The sequence below is a fragment of the Perissodus microlepis genome, chromosome 4 (genome assembly GCF_051167445.1).
Source record: "Perissodus microlepis isolate ML-2025 ecotype Zambia chromosome 4, ASM5116744v1, whole genome shotgun sequence".
NCBI lineage: Eukaryota > Metazoa > Chordata > Actinopteri > Cichliformes > Cichlidae > Perissodus > Perissodus microlepis.
Window position 1 is genome coordinate 2,199,427 of NC_140464.1, and position 26,107 is coordinate 2,225,533.

Genomic DNA, 26,107 nt, shown 5'->3' on the forward strand with positions numbered 1-26,107 from the left:
AAAATAAACATTCCTTACATATTAGCAATTTTCATACATAGGAAAAAGAAAATATAAAGATGGGGTCACATAATTTAACAGATTATTAACTCACTAAATCAAAATCTTCCACAAAGGAAACAAAAAAAGCAGCCTTTTTCTTTTTAACTAAGGTCAAAGATTTAACCAACAGGTTTAAGTCGTTTTCCAGTAAGCTAGTGTTGGTTTGGTCTTGAAAAAACGACATTTATGTATAAATTGCTCGCACAAGATTAATAACACATTAACACCATAATTAGCTTTCTTTTCTTTCAAAAACACTCCAAACATTATCATATTTAAGGTAAATCCCACTGGAATAAAGCCAGGTATGAAAATCCAACCAAAATATTTGTATAAAATTGCACAAAAAGAATAGATGGTCCAAATCCTCCTCTTCTGTTTCACAAAATACACAATTACCAGTTTCTATTTTGAATCTATCACTAAGGAGTCTATTTGTCGGGTAAATTTTATTCAAAATTTTAATTTGGACTTCTTTCCCTTTAGGAGGGATAGGGAAGGTGATATAATCAGTTCTTATTTTTTCAATTTCTTCCCTTTGGAAATATTTTAATATGTAATTACATCTAAGTAAATTTGGAGAATAAAGACTCCTTAATGAAGATCTTAGAAACTTATTATTGCATTTAACATCACAAAATCGAATGCCATCTTTATATAATTGCCTTAACTTGGGGGAGATGTCAGAATATATATTATATGATATATTATATCATTTACAACTATGTTTTTAAGTGACAATGGAATGGATTTTATAACCCGATTAAATTTACTTTTAGAACATTGGATATTAAACTTTTGGCAAAAATCTTGATGTCCTAGAACATGTCCTTCCTCATCTACAAAATGGGCAATTGCCCAAACACCTTTTGATAACCAATCTTGAATAAAAATAGATTTTCTGTTCATCAGTATATATCTATTGTTCCAAATTGGGCTATTATGTGGAGTGAAATTATGTTTAAATAACATTTTCCAATAAAGAAGGACCTGTTTATGGAATTCAGAGAGTTTAACAGGTAGTTTAGTAAGCTCAATATAATAGTTAACGACGGAACGGTGTAGTTTTTGTGAATATGGTTCTGTCTTTCAGAATCTGAACGCATCAGTCTTTATCCGCGCCTGCGTGCGTCTGACGTCACTGGGAGTCTCGTTCTTCCTGCGGTTGGAGACCAGAGGGGCTATCTGAAAGCAAACGGAGCTAGCAGCGTTTCTTTATCTTTGCATAGTTTTAAAGACACTGTTATTATAATCTAATTTCTGTGATCGTGTGATTGTAAGGGACCTTATTAACCGCCAAATTATCTCAGACGCCGTTTTCTCTTCGCCCCCGCCCGGAGAACAAGCTGGTACGTATCAAATACGTTAGCTATATTAGCTTCGCTGTGTGTTGAGAGGCCTTCAGAAACATGGCGTTAAATTCGCCAGTTGGTAAGGAAACCAAATGTCAGAGAAGCTGCATTTACTCCTTTAATTTTTTATATATAAATATAATCTGCGTATCCCTTCGGTTCTGTTGGCGTTAGTTATCATAAATGAGTTTATTTAACAATCAGGCGCAACAGCAGGCCTGTTATGGCGCACGTGTTAGTGCGCCAAAAATTACTGTTAGCGGTAATAAATTCAGATCAAATGAAAAAGAATTCACGTTAAACACGAGCGGAGACGCACACCGACCCACACAGCGTGTGCTACCCGGCTCAGAGGCTGCTCCAGCCTTCGGTGATCCGAAGCTTCAAACAAACCCGTGTCAACAAAAAACAAAAAGAGTGCGAGAGACTGATTTAATGATACACCTGTGACAGTCTGAGGCTTTAAACAGGTACGACTAATAATCACTGCCAGTTTTTTTTAACGTCTACCATTGCGTCGGAATATTTGGTTATTAGCAGCGAAATCGAGACTATGAGAAAAGTTATAGTTGTCGAACCGTAACCACATCCTGCAAGACTTCTAGAAGTTCTCAGCTGCTTCAGGATCAGGGAGCTGTCGGCATAATTGATTTTCTACTACTACCATTTTATTTATTTATTATTTTATTTTTATTTATTTATTTTAAGCCGTATACTAGTATTTCTATTTTACCTAAATATTGTTGAATTTTTTTATTTAGTTTGAAGTATTTTTAGATGTTTTTTTTTTTAAATGTAATTCTACAATTATTATTTTTTTTAATTTGATTTGGTTTTACTTTGGATCTTTACTTGTACAGTACTTTATTCCACACACATTTTTGTAAATATTTAATTTTTTGATTTTTAACATTTTATATTTACCCTTAATTGCTTTTGCAGACTTCTGTTTAAGCACAAAGAACAATTTAAAAACGTTAAACATGTCCTTCAAGCGCATTACAACAAAGCCAGAACATGGAAATGACATGACACACACACTAAAGTTCTTTTAAAGCTCTTTTCTACTCTACATGAGCACTCAAAGCACTTTATACAGCAGTCATATCATAGTGCTTTCTATACATTCAGGCTCCAAATGCATTAGAGAGCAACTTGCAGATCAGTATCTTGACTGTACAGTCTGTATACAGAGCAGCCAGTGATCGGCCCAACTAACCTTCCTAATAGTAGATGACATGGTGAACCCTGTTTTGTTGAAATTGTGAGAGGTAATGGCTCAAACATGCCAGTGTGGTGGTCCTCGGACAGCTTTGCAGACAGCAGTCTGCACATTGTCTTGTTTGTGCTGCTGTTGGTCCATTAGTGACCCGTGAAGAAGAGCAGAGGTCCAACATTCAAAGAGCTGAAATGAAACCAAGTGTTAAGAACAATAAACGGTGTCCTCTGCTGCCACTGTTTGTTTCTCTTTGTATATTTGTTGGTCTTCTGTCATTTGTGGGGACTCCACTGTTGCTCCCTTCCCTGTTCCAACCCACTTTTTAACCAATCAGCATTTGATCTATTTGCATTTGTATTGTTCGGTGTGCGTAGAGTCTGCATACACGCGCTTCAAAGTTTAAATCATTCATTTTTAGATATTGTAGGTTCTAACACTGACTTTTCAGATGCAGGGAAAACACCAGGTGGCTTTTTGAGACACTCATTCACATTAGTGTTGCAGTGTAGGGCTGGGCGATATGGCCTAAAATTCATATTGCGATATAATTTGAAGCATGTGCGGTAATGACATATATATATCACGATATATTCTTTTCTTCTGTATAACGTATTTTCCACACTATAAGGCACACTTAAAATCCTTTAATTTTCTCAAAAATTGAGAGTGTGCCTTATGTATAAATTCTGGTTGTGCTTACTGACCTCGAACCGATTTTGGCTGCAGAAATCTGTTAAATAATGTTTTAGTACAACTTTGGTAAGCCGCACTGCTTGATGGATTGTCAGAGCATTACGGCTGCTGTAGTGAGGAGCTTCACGGAGTAATCTGGGTCCAAAACTCCGTCCGTTTCAGGTCCCAAAGTCAAACGAACACTAAGAGTTAAAAGCGGTCTAAATTCTTTCATCTTTAATTAAATCATCAGCGTTGCTGCTTTATCGGGTGTAACAATTAAGTTTTACATCCAGGCATCCATGAAAACAAATTTAACGGAGTTAGAAGTTAGCAGGAAGTTAGCTCGCTAGTTTCCACCTAAACATTTCATACCATGTTCTGACAGAGATTTCTGAAACTAATTCAAACGTACAGCTCTGCTACCACTTCCAACATAAATGGAGACAGAAAACTAAACAGCAGTGACGTTTGCAGGGTTACTGAAGTTGGGCTAGCTGCTATATAATGTTGTGCTACGTGATTGCTAGCGACACAGCTATGTTAGCATAACATTAGCACAGTGAAGCTGGAGGATGAACGCCAACTTTTTTTCCACTCGATAAAAGTGAACGTGAGGGATTCTGGTGGTCAGGGACAAATGCAGTCGCATAGCAGGATGCTATACACGGGCCAAACTTCAGTCAGGAGAACAACTGAGATTATTCATCCACAATACGAGGTTAGTCATTAATATACTGCAGCAACATGGGAACAGAGCAGCTGCGAGAGAATTCAACATTAATGAATCAATGTTACGGAAGTGGAGGAAGCGCAGGTTTTGGCTTTCCCCATATTTTAAAAGTGCTTCATCTCTTTGCTATGACTGTCGCCCGCCATAATTTGCAGAAGATAATGGTTGTAGCCGCTGCGATGCTTTCAACCAAAACAGGCGCAGCTTGATGACATCATCAACATGCGGTAGAGCGGTATAGTCAAAATCTCTATCGTTGGCCAAATTTATATCGTTTCCATCGCCCACCCCTATTGCAGTGAGTCTTTTTTTTTTCTTTTTAATCTTCAGGTTGTCCCCTTTCCTGAGCTCCATATTTGTTATTCAGTGTTCACTTGGACCTCATCAGCATATCAGGTCCTTTCAATGATCCTGATTGTTGTTTGTTTTTTCTACTTATGTTTATTACGTTTTACTGCAGCTGATATCTGATGTTTAACCACTTGCTTCACGTCTTCAGAGCCATGTACAATGGGATTGGCCTGACGACTCCGCGCGGGAGTGGCACCAATGGCTACGTGCAGCGCAACCTATCGAGTCTGCGGGTCAAGCGGCCGCGGGACGAGCGTGGTGGCGAGCGGGATGAGAAGGACCGGGAGAGGCTGGAGAGCCAGCTCAACAGGCAGCCCAATGCCGACATCCTGGAGCACCAGCGGAAGAGGCAGCTGGAGGTGAAGTGTGCCGAGCTGCAGGACATGATGGAGGAGCAAGGGTAAATATGGTTATTGAACTCAAAATGAATCTCTTTATCTAAGCTGCTGTGTGTTTGAAGTCGTGAGGATTTCCAGCTTATTCTTAAAATATTAACTGATCTTTTTTTTTTTTCCTCTCTCACAAAAATATTGAACCGTGTGTTTAGAAATATGTAATCAATCCACCCAGATTGCTTCAGTGGGAGGAAGTACTGGTAGTGCAGCGTGCTGTTACACCGACTTCTGCATATTGCTAAATCTTCTTTGTGTGAACGCTCAGGTATTCTGCTGAGGAGATCGAGGAGAAGGTGAACAGTTTCCGCATGATGCTGCAGGAGAAGGAGGAGCCTGCACCCGCCTCCACCGAGAGACCAACGTAAGCATTTATGTCCTCATTAATAATAAAAGAAATCACAAATTGATTCCTTGAAGCAACTTTGGTTGCCTGTTTTCTTTTATTGGTTTCAAGAAACATATTTTTCTATAAACCAGCACCAGGCCTCGTACTTGCTGACCTCGTATACAGTTTGCACGGAGGATAATCACACCTGTCAGTTTGTTATTTCTTTTGGTTCTTTACTCACCGTGAGCTCATTTGATAGCAACAGGGTTGCAGCGGAAGGAATAAGGCTAAAATTGTCTTGTGTCCATTAATTTAAAAGAACGTCCAGTTAATTACATTTGTAAAATCCTGCCATGTCTTAATATTAGAGCTGCAGTGTGATGTTCAGGGGCACCAGCTCATTATTTGCAGAATTTACAGGAAGCTTGGTCTGCACGTGCTACCCAGGTGCCTAAACTCTGGAAAACAGCATGACAGAAACTTCTAATCCTTCAGAGCGTGTTGTTGGGTTTTTACTGTTTCTTCTCAGGGTGACAGAGACGCATGCCCTCGCTGCAGCCAACCAGCAGAAGAATGACCGCCTTCGCGCTGCTTTTGGCATCGCCAGCGATTACGTGGACGGATCGTCCTTCCACGCTGACCGCAAGGAGAAAGAGAAGGAAAAGAGGGAGCAGGAACGACTGGAGAGGGAGAGGCAACAGCAACAGAAATACACGTGAGGAGGACATAAAAACACCTTCAGAGCCTGAGTGCACATCAAATTAATTATTAATTAATGTTTTGATCATTATTTAGAGTCTGGTTTGTTTGTTTTTTGTTTTTTTCTCTCTCAGGTTGCTGGAAGATTCAGATGAATCAGATTCTCCTCCAAAGAAGCGCAGTCGCAAGAAGAAAAAGAAAAACAAGAACAGAGACAGGTGAGACGATAAATGAGGGGAAAGCAGAAAAGGTTTTGGCTGCTGAGCGGTGGTCTGATGGTTTTATTTCTTCTCCAAGCAGCTCAGAGAGTCCCTCCCCATCACCTCGCAGAGAGAAGAAGAAATCTAAAAAGAAGAAGAAGAAACGGTATTACACCACCATTTATTTTTTCATTCATATTCATTTATATCATACAGACTGTCACTGTTAACCTGAAAATCTCTTTTTCAGAGAGGTGTCAGAGGAGGAAGAAGACAGGTAGGTGTTTATCAGACTCTTGTATTTGACAGCCAATCGGCAGCGTTTGATTTTGTCGCTGTTTAAACAGCGTTGTGTCTAACTTTGTCCTTCGCCCTCTTTAAAGTTCGTCAGAGGAAAAAGAGATGGTGTCGAAGAAAAACAGAAAAAAGAGTGAAAGTGCGAGTCCTCCAAAAGCAAAGCCAGGACGAGGCGGGAGCGCTTCCTCCAGCTCTGCTCACAGGTATGACATCAAACAGGAGACATGCAGGGCCAGCTTTGAGGAACTGGCTGTTCATAATTAACCTTACAGTGCCGTTCGTACTCAGTTTGACACCACTTATCTTCCCTACTGTATCATTTGAGGGGTTTTTTCTCATTTTTATCTTTTCGTTTTTGTCTTTTCAGAAAAACAAAAGCTTCGTTATTGTATTTGGTAAAATCGTGTCCTACTGGAGCTAACCAACAAGGAATAGCTTTATGTTTCATGTCACTCTGACCTCGACCCAATATGTGACATTCATGTTTTTAATTCCTAGTCATAAGGTCATGATCTCTTTTCCTTTTGACTTGATTCTGCGTCATGGATCATCACGAAGTATTGTTCTACATGACTACAGACTGAAAAACAGATAAAAGGAACAGATGGGGAGAGATCATGTTTTTTGCTTATAGTTTCTCAGAAATGTGAGGATGTGAAGGCTGTTTTTGCCACGTCACAGTAAACTGGATAGAAAGTTTTACAGACAAAGCAATACATCAGTGAATCCCTTAACTTTAAAAACAGCTTTGACATTTTGGATCAAATCGTTAATTATTAAATTCCCCCCCCCCTTACATTAGCAGCAGCCCATCTCCGGCGCCACCAAGATCACGTCAACAGGACCAGACTGGAAGAAACGTTGTTGAAGGTAGAAAAGGCAGTTCTCCAGGCAGGAGGAGACGAGGCCATGAGGAGCAGAGCCCAGAACAGGGCGAACGGGTAAGGCTGAGCGTGTGGGGTCACTAATACTATTTAAATATTGATCGACACCTTAAAGTGACGGAAACGCTATTTTCATGTCATCTAGAAGAGGCCCAATCTTCAGAGGGAAAAAGAGCGACCAAGCGAGATGGAGAGGACCTCCAGGAGACACGACTACTCATCCCCTTCTCCCCCACCACAGCTGGCAAAAGCCACAGAGAGAGAGAGAGGAAGGAGGTCCAGGAGCAAGCAGAAAGAGAGTGAGAAAGGGAGGCGCTCAAGAAGCAGAGAAGTGGAGAAAAGAAGGCGTTCCCAGAGTGTGGAGATCATGGAGAAGAGGAGGCGCTCGAGGAGTGTAGAGATGGAGAAGAGGAGGCGCTCGAGGAGTGTAGAGATGGAGAAGAGGAGGCGCTCGAGGAGTGTAGAGATGGAGAAGAGGAGGAGTGTAGAGATGGAGAAGAGGAGGAGTGTAGAGATGGAGAAGAGGAGGAGTGTAGAGATGGAGAAGAGGAGGCGCTCAAGAAGCTTAGAAAATGAGAGGGAAAGATCACGACGTTCAAGAAGCAAGGAGAAGGAGAGAAATAGGCACTCCAGAAGCAGAGACATACAGAGGGGGAGACGATCGAGGAGTCGGGACATGGACAGGGGGAGACGATCGAGGAGTCGGGACATGGACAGGGGGAGACGATCGAGGAGTCGGGACATGGAAAGGAACAGAGGGCAGCATTTAAGAATAAGAGACACGGAGAGGGTAAGGAGATCGAGGAGTCGAGAGATGGAAAGGGGGAGACGATCAAGGAGCAGAGAAAATGAGGGGGAGAGAAGTAAGCGCTCCAGAAGCAGAGACATGGAGAGGGGAAGATCAGCAAGTCCAGAGATGGAGAGAGGGAGGCGTTCAAGGAGCAAAGAACAGCGGGACAAAGGAAAGGAGAGCATCCCTCAGAGGACAAGACATGACTCCTCCTCATCCCCTTCCCCTTCCCCTCTGAAACAGGAAACTAGGATGGAAAGGAGCAAAGACGGAATTAAACTGGACAAAAAGTCAAGACATGACTCCTCCTCCACGCCTTCGCCTCCCCCTGAAAAAGAGAGAACAAGGAGGGAGAGGAGTAGAGAGAGGGAGCGCAGAACTAATGATCTGCAGTCAACAGTGCCAAACGAAAGGGACAACAGGAAGGATGCAAGGAGACTTGCAAGGGAGACGCCTCCTCGCCAGCAGAGAAATGACAGGAAGAGGGACGGACAACCATCCCGTGACTCCTTGTCACCTGCTTCCCACTCACCTGTCACCAATGGACGTCAGAGGGAAAAGGAGAACGACAGGAGAGGAGAAACAGACAGAGAGGGCAACAAGGAGAAGGACCGGCATCTGAACAAGCAGAGGGAAGAAGACAGAGTCCAGGAAGGCAAGAGGAAGCGGGACGAGGTTCGATTGTCCTCAGAAATCAGGCGAGATAAATCAAGGCCTGCCGAGAAGGCGGTGAGTGAAAGACCCGAGGTGAGGGAGAAGGAGAAGCCTGCTGAGAAACGGGAGAGCAGTAGCAGCAGCAGCAGCAGCAGTAGTAGCGGCAGCAATAGCAGCAGCGACAGTGACAGTGATAGCTCCTCATCTTCTTCATCATCTTCCTCCTCCTCCTCGTCCTCATCCTCTGAAGATGAAGGCAAGTCAAAAAAGGCTGGATCCCCACAGAGGGAGAAGGACAGCCTAGGAAAAGCTGCACTGTCCGCCATCGGGATTGCAGTCCAGAGACATTTAGCCAACGGTAAACAGCAAAGCTCGGCCTCTGAACGCGACACACCCAAAAGCTCCCAGAGGGAGCGAGGAGGAGGAGCAGGGGGAAGAGATGCACCCGAGAGGGAAAGACTGCCTCAAAGAGCTCCGACAGAGGAGTGCTCACGCCGCACCAAAGGCCAGGAACGCTACAGCCCCACACAGATGGACAGTCCCAGCCCACCTCCTTCCCCACCCAGCAGAGCAGACACCAGAGGAGGCAGGAGATATTCTCCCTCTGAGGCTGATGGTGGGAGGGGGAGAGCAGAGGTAAAGGCTGGGGAAAAGGAGAGAGGGAGGGACAAAGACACAACCAGGGGGGCCACAAGGTCTAGCCCCTTTGCCCGGAGGTCACGCTCTCCACCCCAGAGGAAAGCTACCGTCTCACCCCCCCGTCGCACTCCACCCAGGCAGTATCAGGACCCCCCAGCCCGGTCCAGAAGAGTTTCTCCACCTCCTCCAGCCTGGTCAGACCGAGACAGGGACAGGCAGAGGCAGAGGGACAGAGACCGGGAGAGGGAGCGGGATAGGGTCATCAGGAGGACCAGGTCCAGAAGTCCAAGGAGACGTAGCAGGTCCACTTCAAGAGGTCTAAGAAGACGAAGCCCCCCCAACAGGTAAGAGACAAGCCTACATGTAAGTGTGCAGGGTCTGCAGGGCAGTGTTGTCATGAGGCAACATCCATATTCTCTTAAGTTAATGAACAGCCTCCTCACAGGGATGTCATCATCTTATGTTTTATTGTATTTTTGTCTGTGACTGCTTGAGCTTGTCTAAGTGCAATACACGGCTACAGCACGCACAAAATCCTAAGAGTTCCAGTCGTCGGCAACAGAAGGGAAAATTGTACGAAGTAAATCTTGAGTAGGTAACAGATCACATGATGAATATTTAGGGGGCAAATTTACATCCACAGTTCCCCAATAGTTGGGACGCTGAGTAAAATGTAATTAAAACGGAATGAAATGATGTGCAAATATCAAACTCATTCACAATCGAACAAATATCAAATGTTTAAGCTGTGGACATTTTAGAAGAAATGTCACGAATGTGATGGCAGCTGCATGTCTCTGAATAGTTGTGACATTCTGAGTCAGTTTTTTCCAAAGATGCACTAATCTTTGGGAAACATTAGTCTTTGGAAAACACAGAGATCACTAATGTGAAACTAATGTTCCTTTCGGTCTTCTTTCCTAATATTAGTCAGTTTGCAGTGCTGGTGATCAGGTGGTGGTGGGGGGGAAATGGTGGACAGAGCTGGCACACCTAAACCTTTAAGTGAGGGTGTGTCGGAAACACGAGGCAGAGGCCTGGGTCTATGAGCTCTTCAAGGGTGGGTGCTGCAGGAGCTGCGGCCGCAAGATGGTTGTTCCCTGTTGTGGTAGTAATCCACGATACCAGATGGTGGGCACTGGAGGTGAAGAGATCCATCAAGCTAATGGAGTCCTGTTGGACTTGGTTAGCCTGGGGTGAGGTCACTGAGGCAGCTAACAACTCCTTGGTTTCTGGACCTCTGGGGTGGGCAAAGTTTTCCCCTGAGTTCCTGAAAGCTCTGGATGTTGTAGGGCTGTCCTGGTTGACATGCCTCTACAAAGTCACATCTTGGGTGGTGTCTCTGGATTGCCATGGGGGTGTAGCCAGCAGGCAGGAGGCTGTCCTATTAGCCCCCTCTAATATTAATTAGGGTTCTGAACTCTTGTATGTACTAACATGTCATTATAAATAAAAACTTAGTTTACTTCAGATGGAAGTTTATAATCTGACATCATTGTGTTTTTCTGTTTAGTGTATTGTGGGCGGCGATCCAATGATGATTTCTGCCATGCTGACTCTGTGCAGAGTAACAGAGTAAAGTCAAATCTTTTCCCCCCCCAGGCCTCGGCGGTCTCCGTCTCCACAGCGGCGAAGAAGGACAAGTCGCTCGCTCTCACGTGAAAGAGAAAGGGAGAGAGAACGTGAGAGGGTCAGGAGGAGGGAGCTCGAGCAAGAGCGAGAAAGGGAGAAGGAAAAAGAAAACCTGCAGCCAAAGGATGTTCCCCAACCCCGCAGGTCTTCTTCCTCGTCATCATCTTCTTCCAGCTCCTCTTCTTCCTCTGCGTCCTCACAGTCACCGCCGCCAGAGAGGAAAGACAGCAGAGGACCATCAGAGAGGGACAGGAGAGCAGATCAGCAGGACGAGAGGAGGGAGCAGAAAAGCCGACCCTCTTCCTCACAGGGCCCTTCTAGAGACTCTTCTCATGCTCCACCCTCAGGTGGGAGAGGCTCACAGTCAGATTCTCGCCGCTCTGAAGTGACCCCCCAAAGATCTCTGGGGAGCAGCCAACCAGACGGCAAGCAGCCGCACCGGGGTCAAAGCGGAAAGCGGTCGCCGCCAGCCAGCCGCCAGCCACCCGAACGAACAGGCAGAAGCGAGAACGCTGTAAACGGGAAGGAGGCAGAGATGAAGAGCAGCAGCTCCAGCTCCTCTTCATCTTCTTCCTCCTCTTCATCATCATCCTCCTCCTCCTCATCATCTTCGTCCTCTTCAGACAGCTCAGATTCTGAAGCCGAGCAGGAGAACGGGTGAGCAGACTGATAATCTGAGCTGTGGGACGGTGGAGTTAACTGTGTCCGTCACACCATTAATGAACTAAGACTGTTTTCTTTTCTCTCCAACAGGAAGGCAGCCAAATCTAAGAGCTCTGCTTCCTCTTCCTCTGACAACGAGAAGGAAGCAAAGAAGAGAAGGTAAGAAGGGAGGACCACACAAAAACTAGCGACTCTTTAATACCTTCACCACAGCAACGACACGTTTATGCCAGTGCTTGAAGTGAAAGTCTCCGGAAAGATGGAAAGAAAGAAAGAAACACTCAGGAGTAGAACAAGTGGAAACAGGAAGTTGCAAAATAGTTTGTTGTTGTTTGTTTTTAATCATTAGTTGTGACATCACTTTGGGCAACAGTGGCGAGCTGGCAGCTAGCTTAAAGATTTCATGAAAAATACCTCAGTGTTCCTGTAAAATGTTAAACTACATTAACAGGCAGATAAAATGAACTGTTGCCCAATTAATGTTTTTTTTGTTGTCCTGTGTAGTCACCACTTCTCTGGAAGTTATCATTGTTATCATACTCGCTGAGCCGTTAGGCGAGTACCGGCCTGTTTCAGCTTTAATGGTTACAGTGATGTTTGATTATACCGAGGTTGCAGCGCGGTAGTCTGGTGACAGATTTGTGTTTTGCTCGCAGCCCCATCAGGCCTCAGCGGGTGCCGGCTGATTCGCTGAGAGATTCTCGCTCCCTCAGTTACTCTCCTCCCCGACACGTGAGACCAGTGGCGTCCTCACCGAGCCGCAGGTCTGTAACCACCCAGGACATTTGAACTTTACATAGAGCGACAGCAGCCTATGGTGTCGTTTATTCATTTTGGTTGGTTTTACAGAATTAGAACAATTTGTGGAGTAAGTTTTAAATGTATTTTTTAAATGATGCTGAATCTAAAATATATTGAGAGCCTGCTGCAATTACATATACATGTCCTGATTACTTCAGCAGGCTTATATCTGAATAAAATTATTAAAAAATAAACAGGTTGTGTTTAGTGCTGTTTAGTGAGATGTGCAGCAGTAAGTGATGCAGGGCGAAAAGACCAGGAGATTTGCTAGAAGTGGAGACCAAACTTTGAAGCCCTTTGAAACCCTTTGGCGGGCTGTTTCAGACCCCCGGGCCATGTGTTTGACACACCTGCCATAAACTGTAAAACAAATAGGAATGAACACATCACCACTTCCTGTCAGGGTACAAAAATGAAGACGGAACATCTCAAATTTAACCTCCCTGTTCATATATGCAGATATATCTACAGAAGCTGGTGCTTTTTGTATCTAATGCACCTGTTTCACATTAGCTGTGTGCTGTTGTGAAACGATTTTGTATGAATAAAGGTTTATTTATATTAAAGTGGAGTAGTAGTGGAAAAAGGTTTGGAAATGACTTGTTTGTTTTTTCTTAAACTCTTTCCTGGTAGAAGCAGCAACAGACGGTCACCGAACCAATCATCGAGCAGCAGACGAAGGAAGTGAGCCAACAGCAGACGCCTCCCTTCTTCTTCTGTGGTGTTTGAACTGGACTACAACACAAACTCCAGAGCCAGCAGTCAGCAGATCTGCGTCGCCGGGAGGTCTCCAGTGTTAGTGGGGTTTTTTGTTTTGTTTTTTTTAAGCAGCGATGGCTCGAGGCTGGCGTGTACGTCTCTTTTTATGAGCTCAGTAAAAAGTTCACACAGTTAAGTAAAGCGTAACTCTAGCACTGTTCCTCTGTACCTGTACTCTGTGTTGCGTTTCACCTGTAGATATGAGCTGTCTGTATTTTGGTTATCATGTGAGTTCCATTTAATGTGAGCGGAAACTGAAACGTGGTTAATTTCTTTGTTGCAAATTATTAATAATAATAATAAAAGGCAATTGTACATTTTATTTGTCTGCGAGTCTTCTGTTGCTGTGCTTTGTGTCACACTTTAAAGGTACTTTTGTAGTTTTTCTGCAATTTGTGACTTCAACTTTAACCAGTGTTTGAGCAGCGGGTGTGTTGCTGTTCTTTTAACTTTTAACACCATTTTCTCAACAGGCTTCTGCTGGAAATAAGAATGTTTAACAGCTCACTCGGTCCAATAAAGGTCACGTCGACTCACTGTGTATGAGAAGTACAACTGAGCATTATTTCAACTTGCATGTCTTAACAGTAAAAAGATGTTCTGAAACTTCCTAGCAGTCACGTTCTGTTAATGCTTAGTGTTAAAGAGGAAATGCACCTTTAAGTAGCAGTAATCGAGGTTTTGTTGTAGTGCAGAGAATTACTTCAGTTTGCTTCTTTTGACTGAACAATTTAAGTTTTTGTCCTTATTCAGAAACTGTAACAAGCAATTTTCATACATTAATCATAGTTTTTAATTTTCTAAGACTAAATTTAAGTCTTTCAATGTAAAAGTATTTGTACTGTAGTAACAGATTTAATTAAAAAAAATTATGCAATGCACGTTTATTTTTATGGTGTAAACATACTGTCATAATTGCTCATTCAGTTTTCACCACAATTGTTCTATAAAAAGCCACAAAAGACTTTTTATACTTTTATCATGAATAAAAACAGGAGCTGAGCGGTTGTTGCTTAACAATCTGTTTTCCTGAAAAAAAAAAGTCCTGTTCATTCAGTTGAGTTTCACTTCGTGTTTCCTTCTTGTTGCCCACGCCCCAGAGTTTGAGAACCGCTACACCACAGTTTAATAACGATGGTAACTGTAAGTGTCATTGAGCAGGTAGGTTGTATAATTACCCCAGGTTTTCCTGGAAAAACCAGTGACTCGTTTTATGAATGCAGTAATTTTAAAAACGACAATCAAGGCCGCTTTCTGCCTGCTGTGCGCAGATGATTCACCAGTGGAGCAATAAAACACCAAATGCAACACGATGTGTTCACACATTTTTACGTTTCTCACATAGTGACAGCAGACCAGCCTCTCGCTCCAAAACATGAGCTCAGCTGAATCTGCAAGTTACTGAAAATTACAAGTGTGGAAAAAAAAACGTTTAACACAAAGTATTAAGTGAGTAACAAGTGTAACGTTACAAAATAAAAGCTTGGAGCTCTGAATTTCAAAATAAAGAGTTTTGCAACAGGATACTGTTACAAATCATTTACATATATAGGGTCACATGTGGGTCACCCGGCTGATTTATTTCCTGCAGTCGTTTGTGACATCTTTCCTCTGGTTTCATTTCTTAAGCAGCATTTTAAATGTCCGTAGAATTTCTTGTGAAATACTTTTTTGTTGGTAAAAAGTGATCTGCCAACGGAAATCTTGGTGTGACCGGACATAAGCGCAAGCTGCTGTTGTAATACTAAAACTGGTGACACGCCATCGTTCAGTGTGTGTTTCTCACTACTTTAACTTCACGCACGACACAGACAAGTTCTGATTCTGAGCTCCGTGTTTCAAATATTTTGGTTAAATTCAAACTGTGAATTTTAGTTTTGGTTACACTTATTTAGCATTCACTCTTTACTGGTCACAGAGGGAAAGCTCATTAACAGCATGTCATTTCAGTGGACTTGCTTTTTGTATTTTTGTGTCTTTGTAGTTTTATTATGTACTTTTTACTCACCCTATGTCCTTTTAATTTGACCTTTTTGTCTGACGGGTTTGAGCCTCTTTCAAGAATCCTCCTTTCAGTAATTTTTATAATTCTTTTTGTTGCTTTGGGGTCATTTTAAAGTGTCATAGTGACCATTTTGCATCTCTGTTTTTCCACTTTTGATTGTACGTTATTTGTCTTTCTGCATTGATTTTATTATTCATTTACTTCTCTCTGTCTCTCTCTTTTTAATTTTTCTTAATTTTACCCTTTCAAAGATAAATCAGCATTACTACCCATGTTTTAACTTTAACAAATAAATCTATGTTATTAAGTTATTACTGTGAAATTATTGTTATTATTATTGTAACTATGTTCCCACTGTAGAAAATGAACAATTCATTATACTGAATGGTTCATTTGTAATGGGGGGAAACAGTAAGTATTTGTCAGTAAGAAGGCTGTAAAACCTATGATGATTCAGACTCTCATGATTCTTTCCAAGTGAAGATTTTTTTAAATTGTAATATTTTGTAAAACCTTCCAAGATTCAAGAACCTTTATTTGTCACATCCATAGTTATACGAGTACAACACGCAGTGAAATGTATCCTGACATGCTCCTTGGCTGTGCAGAAAGAGAGAGAACATTATGTACATTAAGTGAATATATATAGGAGGATATTATATGCAGCAAGCAAGTAAGTAAATTATGTACATTAAATGCATGAAATAAAATAGACAATGTGAAAATTTTAAATTGAGAATCTGAAAAAATAGTCCATCAGGGCCAGATTGGACCCTTTTGTGGGGCAGATCTGTTTTCCTCCGGTCGTATGCTGGACGCCCCTGGCTTGTTTCCTTATCATATGTTTCAGTACATGGGTAAAGATGATTTGATTAGATATTAGAAAACGAAAGAAAGAACAGCTGTAGTACTCGGTGTCGGTGTGCACTTTGCGGTTGAAGGGTGCAGGGTTTTCCCACATGACCGTGAACGCAGCGTCAGATGATGAGAGTGGGTCATCAGCTGCAGTCAGTCAGGTGTGGTCGGCGGGGAGACGGTCCGACCGTCGGAGCGGCGAGCCAGCGGAATCAACGGGCACAGGTCAGAGTGTAGCACCGGTCTGTGAGCATGACCCACCGGCCAAGCACCGCATCATGACCACAGTAAGTTCGTTTTTTAAATAAACGGCGGCGGCGGGTTGAAAGTTTCTCCGAGCACTGAAGTTTCCCGACGTCTTGGCAGGCCAGCGTCGGGCCCGGACACCGTCACTCTAGGCTGGATGAACAAATCTGGAAGTTTAAACGTTTTCTTGCTAGTCTGCAGCAGTACACCCAGTACCAAATACACATTTAGCCTTTTAACGAGCGGTCATTGCTTTCTTCTTTATTTACGCCCGTTGAATTAACGTTAATATTTATTTATTCACCAGTTTTGTCCCGTTTGTGCCTTAACAGGTCGGTGGTTTGGCCGTTAAAACCATCGAGCTCTGAACAAAACTACAGTTTAACGTCAGCACTGTGTTATTTTATTTGTGCCGTATTGAAGCACGTCCCTGATTAATTTTTACAATGTTTACACAAGTGACTCTAAGTCTTGGATTGGCATAGTTTGATTTCATTTAACGAAAAATGAATATATTTCGCGCGGAGTCAGGCGTGTCGTTCCACCAAAAGCTACAAACGCTCGCGCAATAAGAGACCTTCGAACGTGTTGTCCCAGCAGCGGGTCAGAAACTGCCAGTAAAGGCCGTTAAAGATTTTTAAAGCTGAATCAGTGACCTGAGGCCATCCACAGACCAATAGCCATCTCTTCTAATGTTTGATGGAATTATCTGCCAAACTGCTTCAAAAATCTAAGCGAAAACATCAGTTTTCTACGCCCAAGCATTTTAAACCCGCGTCACACAGATTTGGGACTTCTTTGCTCCAACGTTATGTATTATACTTCAATTCGGCATGTATAGACACACAAGGTTGCACGTAATTTATACTTTTATTCAATAATTTGCTGTGCCTTACATGGTGGTTGAAGTGTAGTTAAAGGAGCCAGTCCGTTACTTTAAATGTAGGTTTATTTTTCTTTATTGAATCACGTATACATTTGGGGGCTTGATGTGAGCCGAATCAAAGACGATCGGTCCAAGACTTTCCGGGGTGAGTAGTTTTATTGTTGAAGGCATTGATTCTGCCGCCACATTACGAACATTTAAATGTGCGTTTGTTGGAGTGGAGATTGGCGTCGCTCTACTCACGACAGAACAGCGTCCTGCGGCTGGGTTAGCTCGCATTAGCGAAGTCCAGCCTTTCCTGTTTTCACGGAAAGCGAACCCAGCAGTAGCCAGCTCAGCTCCACTGTTTTACCTGAAGAATTTAGAAAAACAATAAAATCTGGACGATGGCCGTCAGTGAGCTGCTGTTATTGCTAACACAGATAAGGCATTGGATGGGGGTGGATAAAGCAGGAATAGGAAGTTATATTTAGTGACTCAGCTGCTGTTTGAGTAACAGGCAGGGAGTTAAGGCGGGACGCAGCAAGCAAAAAGTTGTGGAGTCTGATGTGATTTGGTCTGACTTCTCATTACCTTTTCTCCTTGTTTTTGTTTAGCTCCTTTTGGTGAACCCTCCTCGTGCAATGAAACAGGGAACGGGTGACTTTTTAGCCAACCACCAGAGGAACCGAAGGGATTGAGTCAAAGAAACCTCTGCAGATGTAACCGCTGCTGTTTAAAAAAAAGAGGAACATCTTAGTTTCTTTCAAGTGCAACAACCAAAAAAAAAAGAGAGGTGGGGGGGGGGTGGAATTCTGAGGAGAAGGGCAGTAACTGGATTTATGATCAGCACTACCACAAAATGCCAAATGTGTCTATCCTGGAGCCGTACATGTGAGGACTGAGCATCCAGAGGAGGAGTGCTGGAGCTGCACTGACACAACTGTGGAGGAGTTGTTGAAAATCCCCCACAGGAGTGTCGCTGGGTGGAACTGGAAGTAAGGTGGAACCACGGTGCCGGCCCTCGCCGTCAAGCGTGAATTATAAATGCAGAGCTCTCGAGAAGTGCCACCTACTCTGCCGGCTGCTGCGGTTTCGCTTTTAAAACGATGTGAACATCAGAACTGAAACTATAGTGTAACTGGAAATGTCCTCACGCCCAAAGGGGAATCGAACCTGTGATTTCTGGACAAACTCTTGAGGTGGTCAGCGTTTGGAGGCGGAACAAGGCGAGCGCCGCATGTGCACTTGGAGGGAAGGAAGCTCACCTTCCTCCTATGAAACTGGTTTTACTTGGAAATCCAAAACAAGGCCATCCAAATGGCAGGGAAAGACTACAATCATCTCTTTAAGCTGCTCATCATTGGAGACTCCAGTTAGTACATTTTAACTTGTTTACATCTATCTGCAGTCAAAGCTTTTCTTTTTTTTTAATGGAGCCCTGCAAGAAACAGATGTGTGAACAGACACTTCCAGTAAATTTAGGCTGCTGTCTCTGTGGGCCAGTAGAACCATAATAAACCTATTAATAGGAACGTTTCCATACTGATGAACTGGTGAGGTCTTACTGGTCGAAATCACACCATCCCTGTCCTGGCTTCCAGTTTGTTTCAGAATTGGTTTTAACTGATTTTTGCCGATCACCTGGTCTGGTTTTCACCTGTATGTGAAAGAATCTTGACTGCATGAATCTCAAAGGTGTTGGCGTTGTAGCCCTCGGGACCCCTCACAGACTCACTGCCTTCTTACTGCCTGCTTATATAGACTTGCTTTAAAGAGGACCTGTGCTCATTCCCAGCTCCATGTGCTTATCCTTGCAGTTAGAGTAGCTTTATGTGATTTAAAGTTAAATTTAATCTTTGTTTTCTATTATATTATGCACAGTTCATACAGATTAATCCTGAGCTCATGCCAGCCCAGATGCAAGGCTGGATTAAGGACTAAACATTTATTTATTTATAGCGCCATAATTTTATTTCTCGACGCAACTAAAGCAGCTTTGCATGAGTCACAGTTCAAAATAATCCTCCCTTAAATCATACTGAGCCTTGGTGTGGCCCATCAGTTTGTCCTCTGAGTGAAACAAGCTGTTTAAACCCCGCCCCCTTTAAAATCAGTTTTCTCGTGATTGGCTGCCCGGTTTGAGCTTTGGGTGGGTGGAGCTTTCCAGATTAGAGAGATCGCCTCTTTATGACATCATACAGATCCAAGAGCAGAAAAAACTGTGAAACCGAGCAGTCGGGGATCGTGTTCCACAGGAGATTTTTCACTTTTTTTGTGTGATGTTGTTTGTCTTCCTTATCTCCTAATGTGCTACAATGTCTCAGATATGAAACGTAGATAGATGTGTGTAAGACGTCACAGCTCGGGTATCGGACTCGGCTGTGGTGGGCGTGTCTGATGCGTGTGTGAACGTTTCTGTGTGTTTTGGCTGCAGATTAGTTCCCATGAGGGGCGGAGCACAGCTTTTAGTTTAAAAGGTCATCGATAAAATAAAGAGTCCAGGACTGAGGTGGTGTGATATATCTGAAACCAGTAAGAGTGACTGAGTACCTAAATAAAAATAATGATAATTAAACTTTAACATTTCATGAATCCAGATGTTGTTCGAGTTCAGACGCTGCAAAGCATGTTGGGATGCCAGCACTGCAGGCCTCAGCAGAGCCTGGTTTTGTGTTGGGAGTGCGTTCCCAGGAAAACTCGTTTAACGTCAGCACGAGAACAAGAAAACAAACTGCCTCCAAGCTCGTAGTAAAACAAAGATGAGCTCCATAAAACAAACGGACCTGATCCTCTGCTTTAGAGAGAGCAGGCTCCAGTTATTGAGCGACTGTTGTAGTTTCAGGGCTTTTGGTGTCAGGCCTCCTGCAGGAGGTGCTGAGTCACGGTCGGTCACCTTCTTCCCTGCAGGAACTTATTTTAGAGCAGTGGGTGGATTTCATCGCTGCACACGAGACGCGTGCCTGGATGGAAACACGGTTTCAGGAAGCTGCTGCGAGTTTCCAGTTTTCAGCTCGACATAGTTCTCGTGCCTTTCGTTGGCAGAGCTGTTTCTGTGAGGAGTAATGCTGTCACGTTTATCGTCCGTCTGTTTGAGGCGTAGCAGGCAGAGGTTTTAGTTCCTGATAAACGAGCTCCATCTCCGAGCCTGCTGAACGAGTCTAGTCGAGTCTTGTTTTGGAAAACCGCTTAAATGATTGAACCAAGCAGTGATTTTTCTTTTTTTTTTCTCCAGCTTCTGGAATCTGATTTTGATAGACACCACAAGTGTCAGCTGCAAACATCCAGCCTGCAAAGCAGATGCAGGACTTGTTTTTGCAGGCGTGTAATCTTTAACACTTTAATGCTCTGAGAAAACTGTAACTTTCCCATCGATTTCTCCGTTTATTCCAACGTCTTTCTGCTTCATCGGCTCTCCTCTGTCAGGTTTTTTTTTTTTCTTCAGATGCTTTTCTCACACATGTCCAGTGCGAGTTCAACCTTTGTCCTATTTTGTGTTGTTTCACTTTCCTTATCTCACCTCCTCCCATCTGTGTGTTTTGCTGGTATGTGGCTGTCACGATAGTTACAGTGGGGGACATAATAGGCTTTACTCAAACAGATATTAATCTCGTCCCTCTGATCTTTTCCCCCCTTTAGATGTGGGAAAAAGCAGCCTCCTGCTCCGCTTCGCAGATAACTCCTTCTCAGGTGAGTTGGTTACATGAAAGGTGATACCTGCTCACACTAAACACACAGCAGACTCCAGTTATAGGCCGAGAATTAAAAGCATTTTATCAGGAGGAGTCATCTTATCTCCAGGAGTCATAAGAGCTGTCCTAACACGTCAGGAGCTGCAGGAGAGGCAGATCTATATCATCAAACGTTTAAATGCTTCATCCATTTCCTCTGAACGGTCTCGTGTGCTCGCACCCAAGTGTCAAACAATAACTGCACTCCTTTAGGAATATTAATAACCTGTGTCAGCGTTTTGAATCCACTCTGTGGCGTGGGTACACAGCCACGGATGTGGAACAGAAGCAGAAAGTTGCTGAACTGAAAGCCGAGGTGAAACTACAGTAAAATGTCTCTCGTGAGCCAAATCTCAAAGTGATGATGCTGTAAAGACGAGTTTGATCCCAGCAGAGGAAGTGACTGCGTCAGGCAGCAAGAGTCCAAAGTTTATTTGCAGTTTGTAGTTTTTTTATTTGCTGATCGTTTCATAACAGGAAGCTCAGGTGTTGGAGAAATGTGGTCGTCGAACGTGTTATTAGTTATGAAGCGCTACCAGCAGCATTCACACTCAGGCTTGTTTACCGAGTGTGACGGCTCCGTGGAACACGCATCTCACGGTCGCTTAAAGCGTGTCACTGGACGGTTTGTCTGGTCCTGACAGGACAGACCAAAAGTTCTCACGACAGCTGGAGGACGGAGCCAGAAACACACGGCTCAGTTTTTTCTTGCTGGAATCACAAACATGTAAGCTGGAGTGGTGGTGGTGGTTCAGTGGGCTGTAGCTGCGGCCACAGATGGTCAGTGTGACAGCCAGCTGCGATCCCGTCTGAGAAAGCGTTTTGGAGCCTCGGCCACGTTTCTGCAGTCTGTGGGGAAACATCGAGGTTTTCTAGCAGAGTTTTTCCCACACACGGCTGGAATGGCTCTCCGTGTCTCAGCCGCTCAGCGGGAATCAAATATAGTTCTCGAAGGCGGGGAGAGGATGTAAACGGGTGGGGCGAGTGGAACTGAGCCAGGCGCTCCTGACAGGACGCCAAAACATCTGAAGTGGTGGAGTTGGTGCGTGAGGGGGGAAGGGGGGGGGGTTAACAAGGGCCTGCAGATGCAACAGCAGAGCACACACACACACACACACACACACACACGTAAAGATATTTAACTTTAAACTGACTCCACGCAGGAGTGCGCAGTGTGTCTGCACTCGCGTTGCTGTGCAGTACGTCTGCCTCACTCTGGCTTTTATTTTTTCTCTCGTGTCGTCTCGTGCAGGCAGCTACATCACCACCATCGGCGTGGACTTTAAGATCCGGACGGTGGATATCGACGGGGAGCGGGTGAAGCTGCAGATCTGGGACACGGCGGGGCAGGAGAGGTTTCGAACCATCACCTCAACGTAATGATCTCTGAAACTTTCTCCCCCGAGTTTCTTTGTATGCCTGCGTGCAGTGCACTGCAGCATCATCGCTGAGGTCATCAGTTTATTCCGCTTCACGTGTCCCCAGGTACTACAGAAACACCCACGGCGTCATCATAGTTTACGACGTGACAAATCCAGAGTCGTTCGTAAATGTTAAGAGGTGGCTGAATGAAATCTCCCAGAACTGTGACAACGTCTGCAAGATCCTGGGTAGGTCGACCGTAAACTCATCCTGAATATCAGTGTTTCAGTGTGAACTCTGACCCGCTCACAGGTGTGCCGAAAGCTGCTGAGAGGCTCCGTCTGCTTCCAGGTGACGTACAGTTTGTTAAAGATGCAGCTGCATTCATTCAGCTCCATTATCCACTTTAATGTCCAGACTTGGAAAATTGAGTTTGGATATGTTTTAAAGTCCACATGGTGCAGTCGGCTTGAACTCTGGTCGAATATTTTATTTATTATGATATCATGCAGGCAGATCTCTGGTGAGGAGAGCCTCTTTCCCCTCACCAACAGTTTATAAACTTCCTGATGGTGAGACGTGCCGTCCCGCTGAGTCTTCATAAACACTTTTGTCCTTTTGTAGATCTACTGTGTTTATTAAGACAAACTGTTGTTATTGCACTCGTGTTATCAGATGATTTCTCAGGTTCAGTAAACGTGAAGTTTTACTAGTAATTTTAAACAGGCAGGTTATTCTGCAGGTCTGACTCTGGGGAGGTGAAAAGGGTTTGACACTTAAAGATGCTTTGGTTCATTTCAGACCTGCAGCATCAGTTATTAATATCTTATTTTACATATCAGTAGCAGATAATTCTGCATGCTGCGTTTTTTATGATGCATTTGAGTTTCACCCTGGTTGGGGGGGGGGGAGGACGTCTGCAGGAAGAGTTTACAGATGGATTTTCCTTCTTTCCTCAGTGGGGAACAAGAATGACGACCCTTCCAAGAAGCAGGTGGATACCCAGGATGCTTTGCGTTTTGGGGAGTCGGTGGGTGTCCGTGTCTTCGAGACGAGTGCCAAAGAGAACATAAATGTTGAAGAGGTGAAGCTTTAAATGATTAACATCCTCTGATTTAAAATGATTTTTTTGGTGTGCAGTTTGTCCCATTAAAAGGTCGAAAGCCTTTGTTCCTAATGTTTTGTCTGTAAGGTTGGTATTGAAATGACAGGCAGGTAAATTAGAGCGTGGTGTCGTAGTTCTCAGTGTGACCTGGTGGGGGCAGTGTCCTTTCACTGCTGTCATCCAGGCCCAGTGACGCAGAAGTGTCTCATAATGATGGGGCTTCAGGTTTAATGCAGTGGTTTCCTTCATACTGGATGGTCCAGCCCTGCAGATGAAGATGCATCTCAGGTTCATCATCATCTCATTATTACACTGCAGAGGGTAGCGATGAGGAGGAGGGGTCTGTTTAGTCTCGATTTGAGCTGAAAGACGGAGACTTTGGTAACAGCAGAGATGGCGGTTTGTCCTCAATCCCGCTGATAAAAATGCTGGTAAACCACCAGCAGGGACACTGTGACTGATCTCAGAGCTCCAAGGTACAAATATTCACGGTGGAAAGCTCAGACTACTTACTCGTGTTTTAATAACGGAGACTAAAGTAAAGGTAGGATCATATGTGACTGTGCTTCCTGTTGTTACTATCCATGAGTATTTGCTTTATTATTTTTAAAATGTCTTCAGTGACACGAACAGTTTCGTGCACGGTTTCGCTCCTGTTTGAGGGTCGGGGAGTGGGACACGGGGCCGCGTTAGATAATCCTGAAGTCTGTGTTGTTTCTGCTGCTCTGCTCAGATGTTCATGGCCTTCACCCTCATGGTGCTCCGGACCAAGAAGGAGAGCCAGAACAGAGTGGAGAGGGAGCGGGAGCGGGAGAAGGACACGGTGAACATCAACGCCCAGCGAGACCGAGACCGCAGGAAGAGGGGGAAGAAATGCTGCTGAGACGCCGCTTCCGCCCACAGCATTCAGCTGAGACTGAACTCTGCGCCTTCGAGGCCGTCTCTCACTGCAGATATGAATGTGTGGAGCTACAGCACAGCAGGCTGTAGCTCTCGCTGTGCCTGAGGGTCTACAGTCTGCCAGCACTGAATGCAAGTAGCAGCCAGGAGGTCACATGACCTAAAGGATCATTCTGGTGTTTATGCTTTTTTTTTTCTAACCAGACTGCAGCGTTTCATGTGTGTTGGACTGAAGCTAAAGAGCGACTAATGTGCAGGTTGGTTTGTGGATGCTAACCAGAAAAACATTTTCTGTGACGTTTATTCAAACGAGTGGATTCCTGAGCTCGCCTTAAATGACTCGTTTCAGTCTGAGCTGCACTGGTTTATGAGGAGGTGTGTGATCATCAGCTTAATCAGCACCTGCAAAACTGTCTCATTCAAGTTACACCACAAAAATGAAGTTGGTCTGAGCCTCTTGAGCTTCTGTCCCGGCTTTTTCTTCACCACTATCGACGACAGATTACAATTTTCAAACACTTCAATCGGCAGGAAACAAACCTGGTTTCATCATTAAAACTGATTCTTATGACTCATCTCTCCAAAGACAGAATTCAGTTCATGGTCACATGTAGCCAAAGAACTTTCCACCAACATGGCACCGATGCTTGAGCTCTAGAGTCGGGGACCTCTGTGGTGACCATTCAAACACGTTCTACCTTTTTGGCGTGAAACGTGTTTGATTGGGCACTGCGTCAGTCAATAATGCGTCCTGATTGGTGGAAAACCCTGAGATTTGGTCACATGTCGAGTCTGTGCTCCCACCACAGCTGCACAGCGCTTTAGGGAGAATCAGTTTTTATGTTAAAGTGCTCCGATTCTGCTCGTTCCCTCCATGTTTTTGGATTAAAGCAGCTTTGCATGATTACTCACTTATTTCGTGCTAGGCTTGTTTCAGACAGGCTCCATCCTGTCTGAAACAAGCCGATAGCTTCTCCCCTGTTAAGTCAGTTTTTCTCCGGTTGGCTCATCAGCAGAGGTTTTGAAAGTGGGAAAATAATGACCTTGCGACCCTTCACAATGACAGGTTATAGTTGTGTAGGTTTCACTGAAGATGAAGTCAAGCTGCAGGGATTTGTTTCTATTTTGTTCTGTTACCTTCTGTGACACGTGGAAGATGAAAGCCATATCACGCTCCACGTCTTTAATCGCCAGTTCTCATGTTGGTGGAAAAAAGGGAGAAACACTGAGAAACTCTACATCTGTATTTGCAGTGAACTAAAACATACAAAACCAAACACCAGCATGGTCCTTTAACTTTGGTCTTAAACCACTGTTTAGTGTTTTTTTTTCTTAATACAGAACATGTATTTAACCAGTGAAAGGGAGCTGTTTGTTCAATTGTGACATTAACGTGTGTGATGAGTACAAACTGTCTGCATGCCTTATTTCAGTCTGAATGAGGCCAGTAAGCCCAAAACATGTTTTAATGTAAATCTGATGCCAAGCAAATGTGTCCAAATACAATAAAAGCAATAAATTCAGTGATTCTTTGTGCAGTGATGAGACTGTATGCAATGAAATCCTAGAATTTCACTTACCTTTAGTATAGTGACCTCACAGCAGCCATGTTTTTGGTTAGGTGATGTCATTAAAATGCCCCAAAAGGCTCCAACAGTACAAACACGGCTCAGAGGTCCAGCTCAGGTGAGGCGGAGCCGACAGTCACCTGTGCCACGCCCCTAACAATGCAAACTTTAAACAGGTGAGTTATAAAAACATCGTCCTCTGTACAGGTGTTATTTTTATTAGTCCTTTATTTACCCAGGTAAAAAAATCTCATTTCCAACAGAGACCTGGCATCATGGCAACAAAAGTCAAAATACACATAGCACTACAACATTTACAACAAATACAATATCCCATACCAACATGTGTAAAATACACAA

The 26,107-nt window shown here is 43.9% G+C and overlaps 2 protein-coding genes across 7 annotated transcripts; both read left to right on the forward strand.

Moving 5' to 3' along the window:
- The first annotated feature begins 1,173 nt into the window (after positions 1–1,173).
- srrm2 (serine/arginine repetitive matrix 2) lies at positions 1,174–13,430 on the forward strand. Of its 6 annotated transcripts, none has more exons than XM_084925056.1 (15): positions 1,174–1,391; positions 4,518–4,769; positions 5,030–5,125; positions 5,622–5,807; positions 5,926–6,009; positions 6,089–6,157; positions 6,242–6,268; positions 6,375–6,491; positions 7,091–7,229; positions 7,318–7,586; positions 7,629–9,599; positions 10,858–11,544; positions 11,641–11,709; positions 12,207–12,314; positions 12,985–13,430. In XM_084925056.1, the coding sequence occupies exons 2-15, from the start codon at positions 4,522–4,524 to the stop codon at positions 13,037–13,039; spliced, it is 4,125 nt and encodes a 1,374-aa protein (XP_084781182.1). In that variant the 5' UTR covers positions 1,174–1,391; positions 4,518–4,521; the 3' UTR covers positions 13,040–13,430. The 6 variants fall into 6 exon arrangements, with proteins under 6 accessions (XP_084781182.1, XP_084781177.1, XP_084781180.1 ...); XM_084925057.1 differs by having other exon boundaries at positions 1,175–1,391; positions 7,318–7,619; positions 7,725–9,599; XM_084925051.1 differs by having other exon boundaries at positions 7,318–9,599.
- A 2,673-nt stretch (positions 13,431–16,103) lies between these two features.
- LOC146387986 (ras-related protein Rab-35) lies at positions 16,104–25,706 on the forward strand. The gene is made up of 7 exons (XM_084925059.1): positions 16,104–16,257; positions 17,699–18,456; positions 20,721–20,771; positions 22,065–22,188; positions 22,298–22,422; positions 23,134–23,258; positions 24,013–25,706. The coding sequence occupies exons 2-7, from the start codon at positions 18,402–18,404 to the stop codon at positions 24,160–24,162; spliced, it is 630 nt and encodes a 209-aa protein (XP_084781185.1). The 5' UTR covers positions 16,104–16,257; positions 17,699–18,401; the 3' UTR covers positions 24,163–25,706.
- Positions 25,707–26,107: the final 401 nt, after the last annotated feature.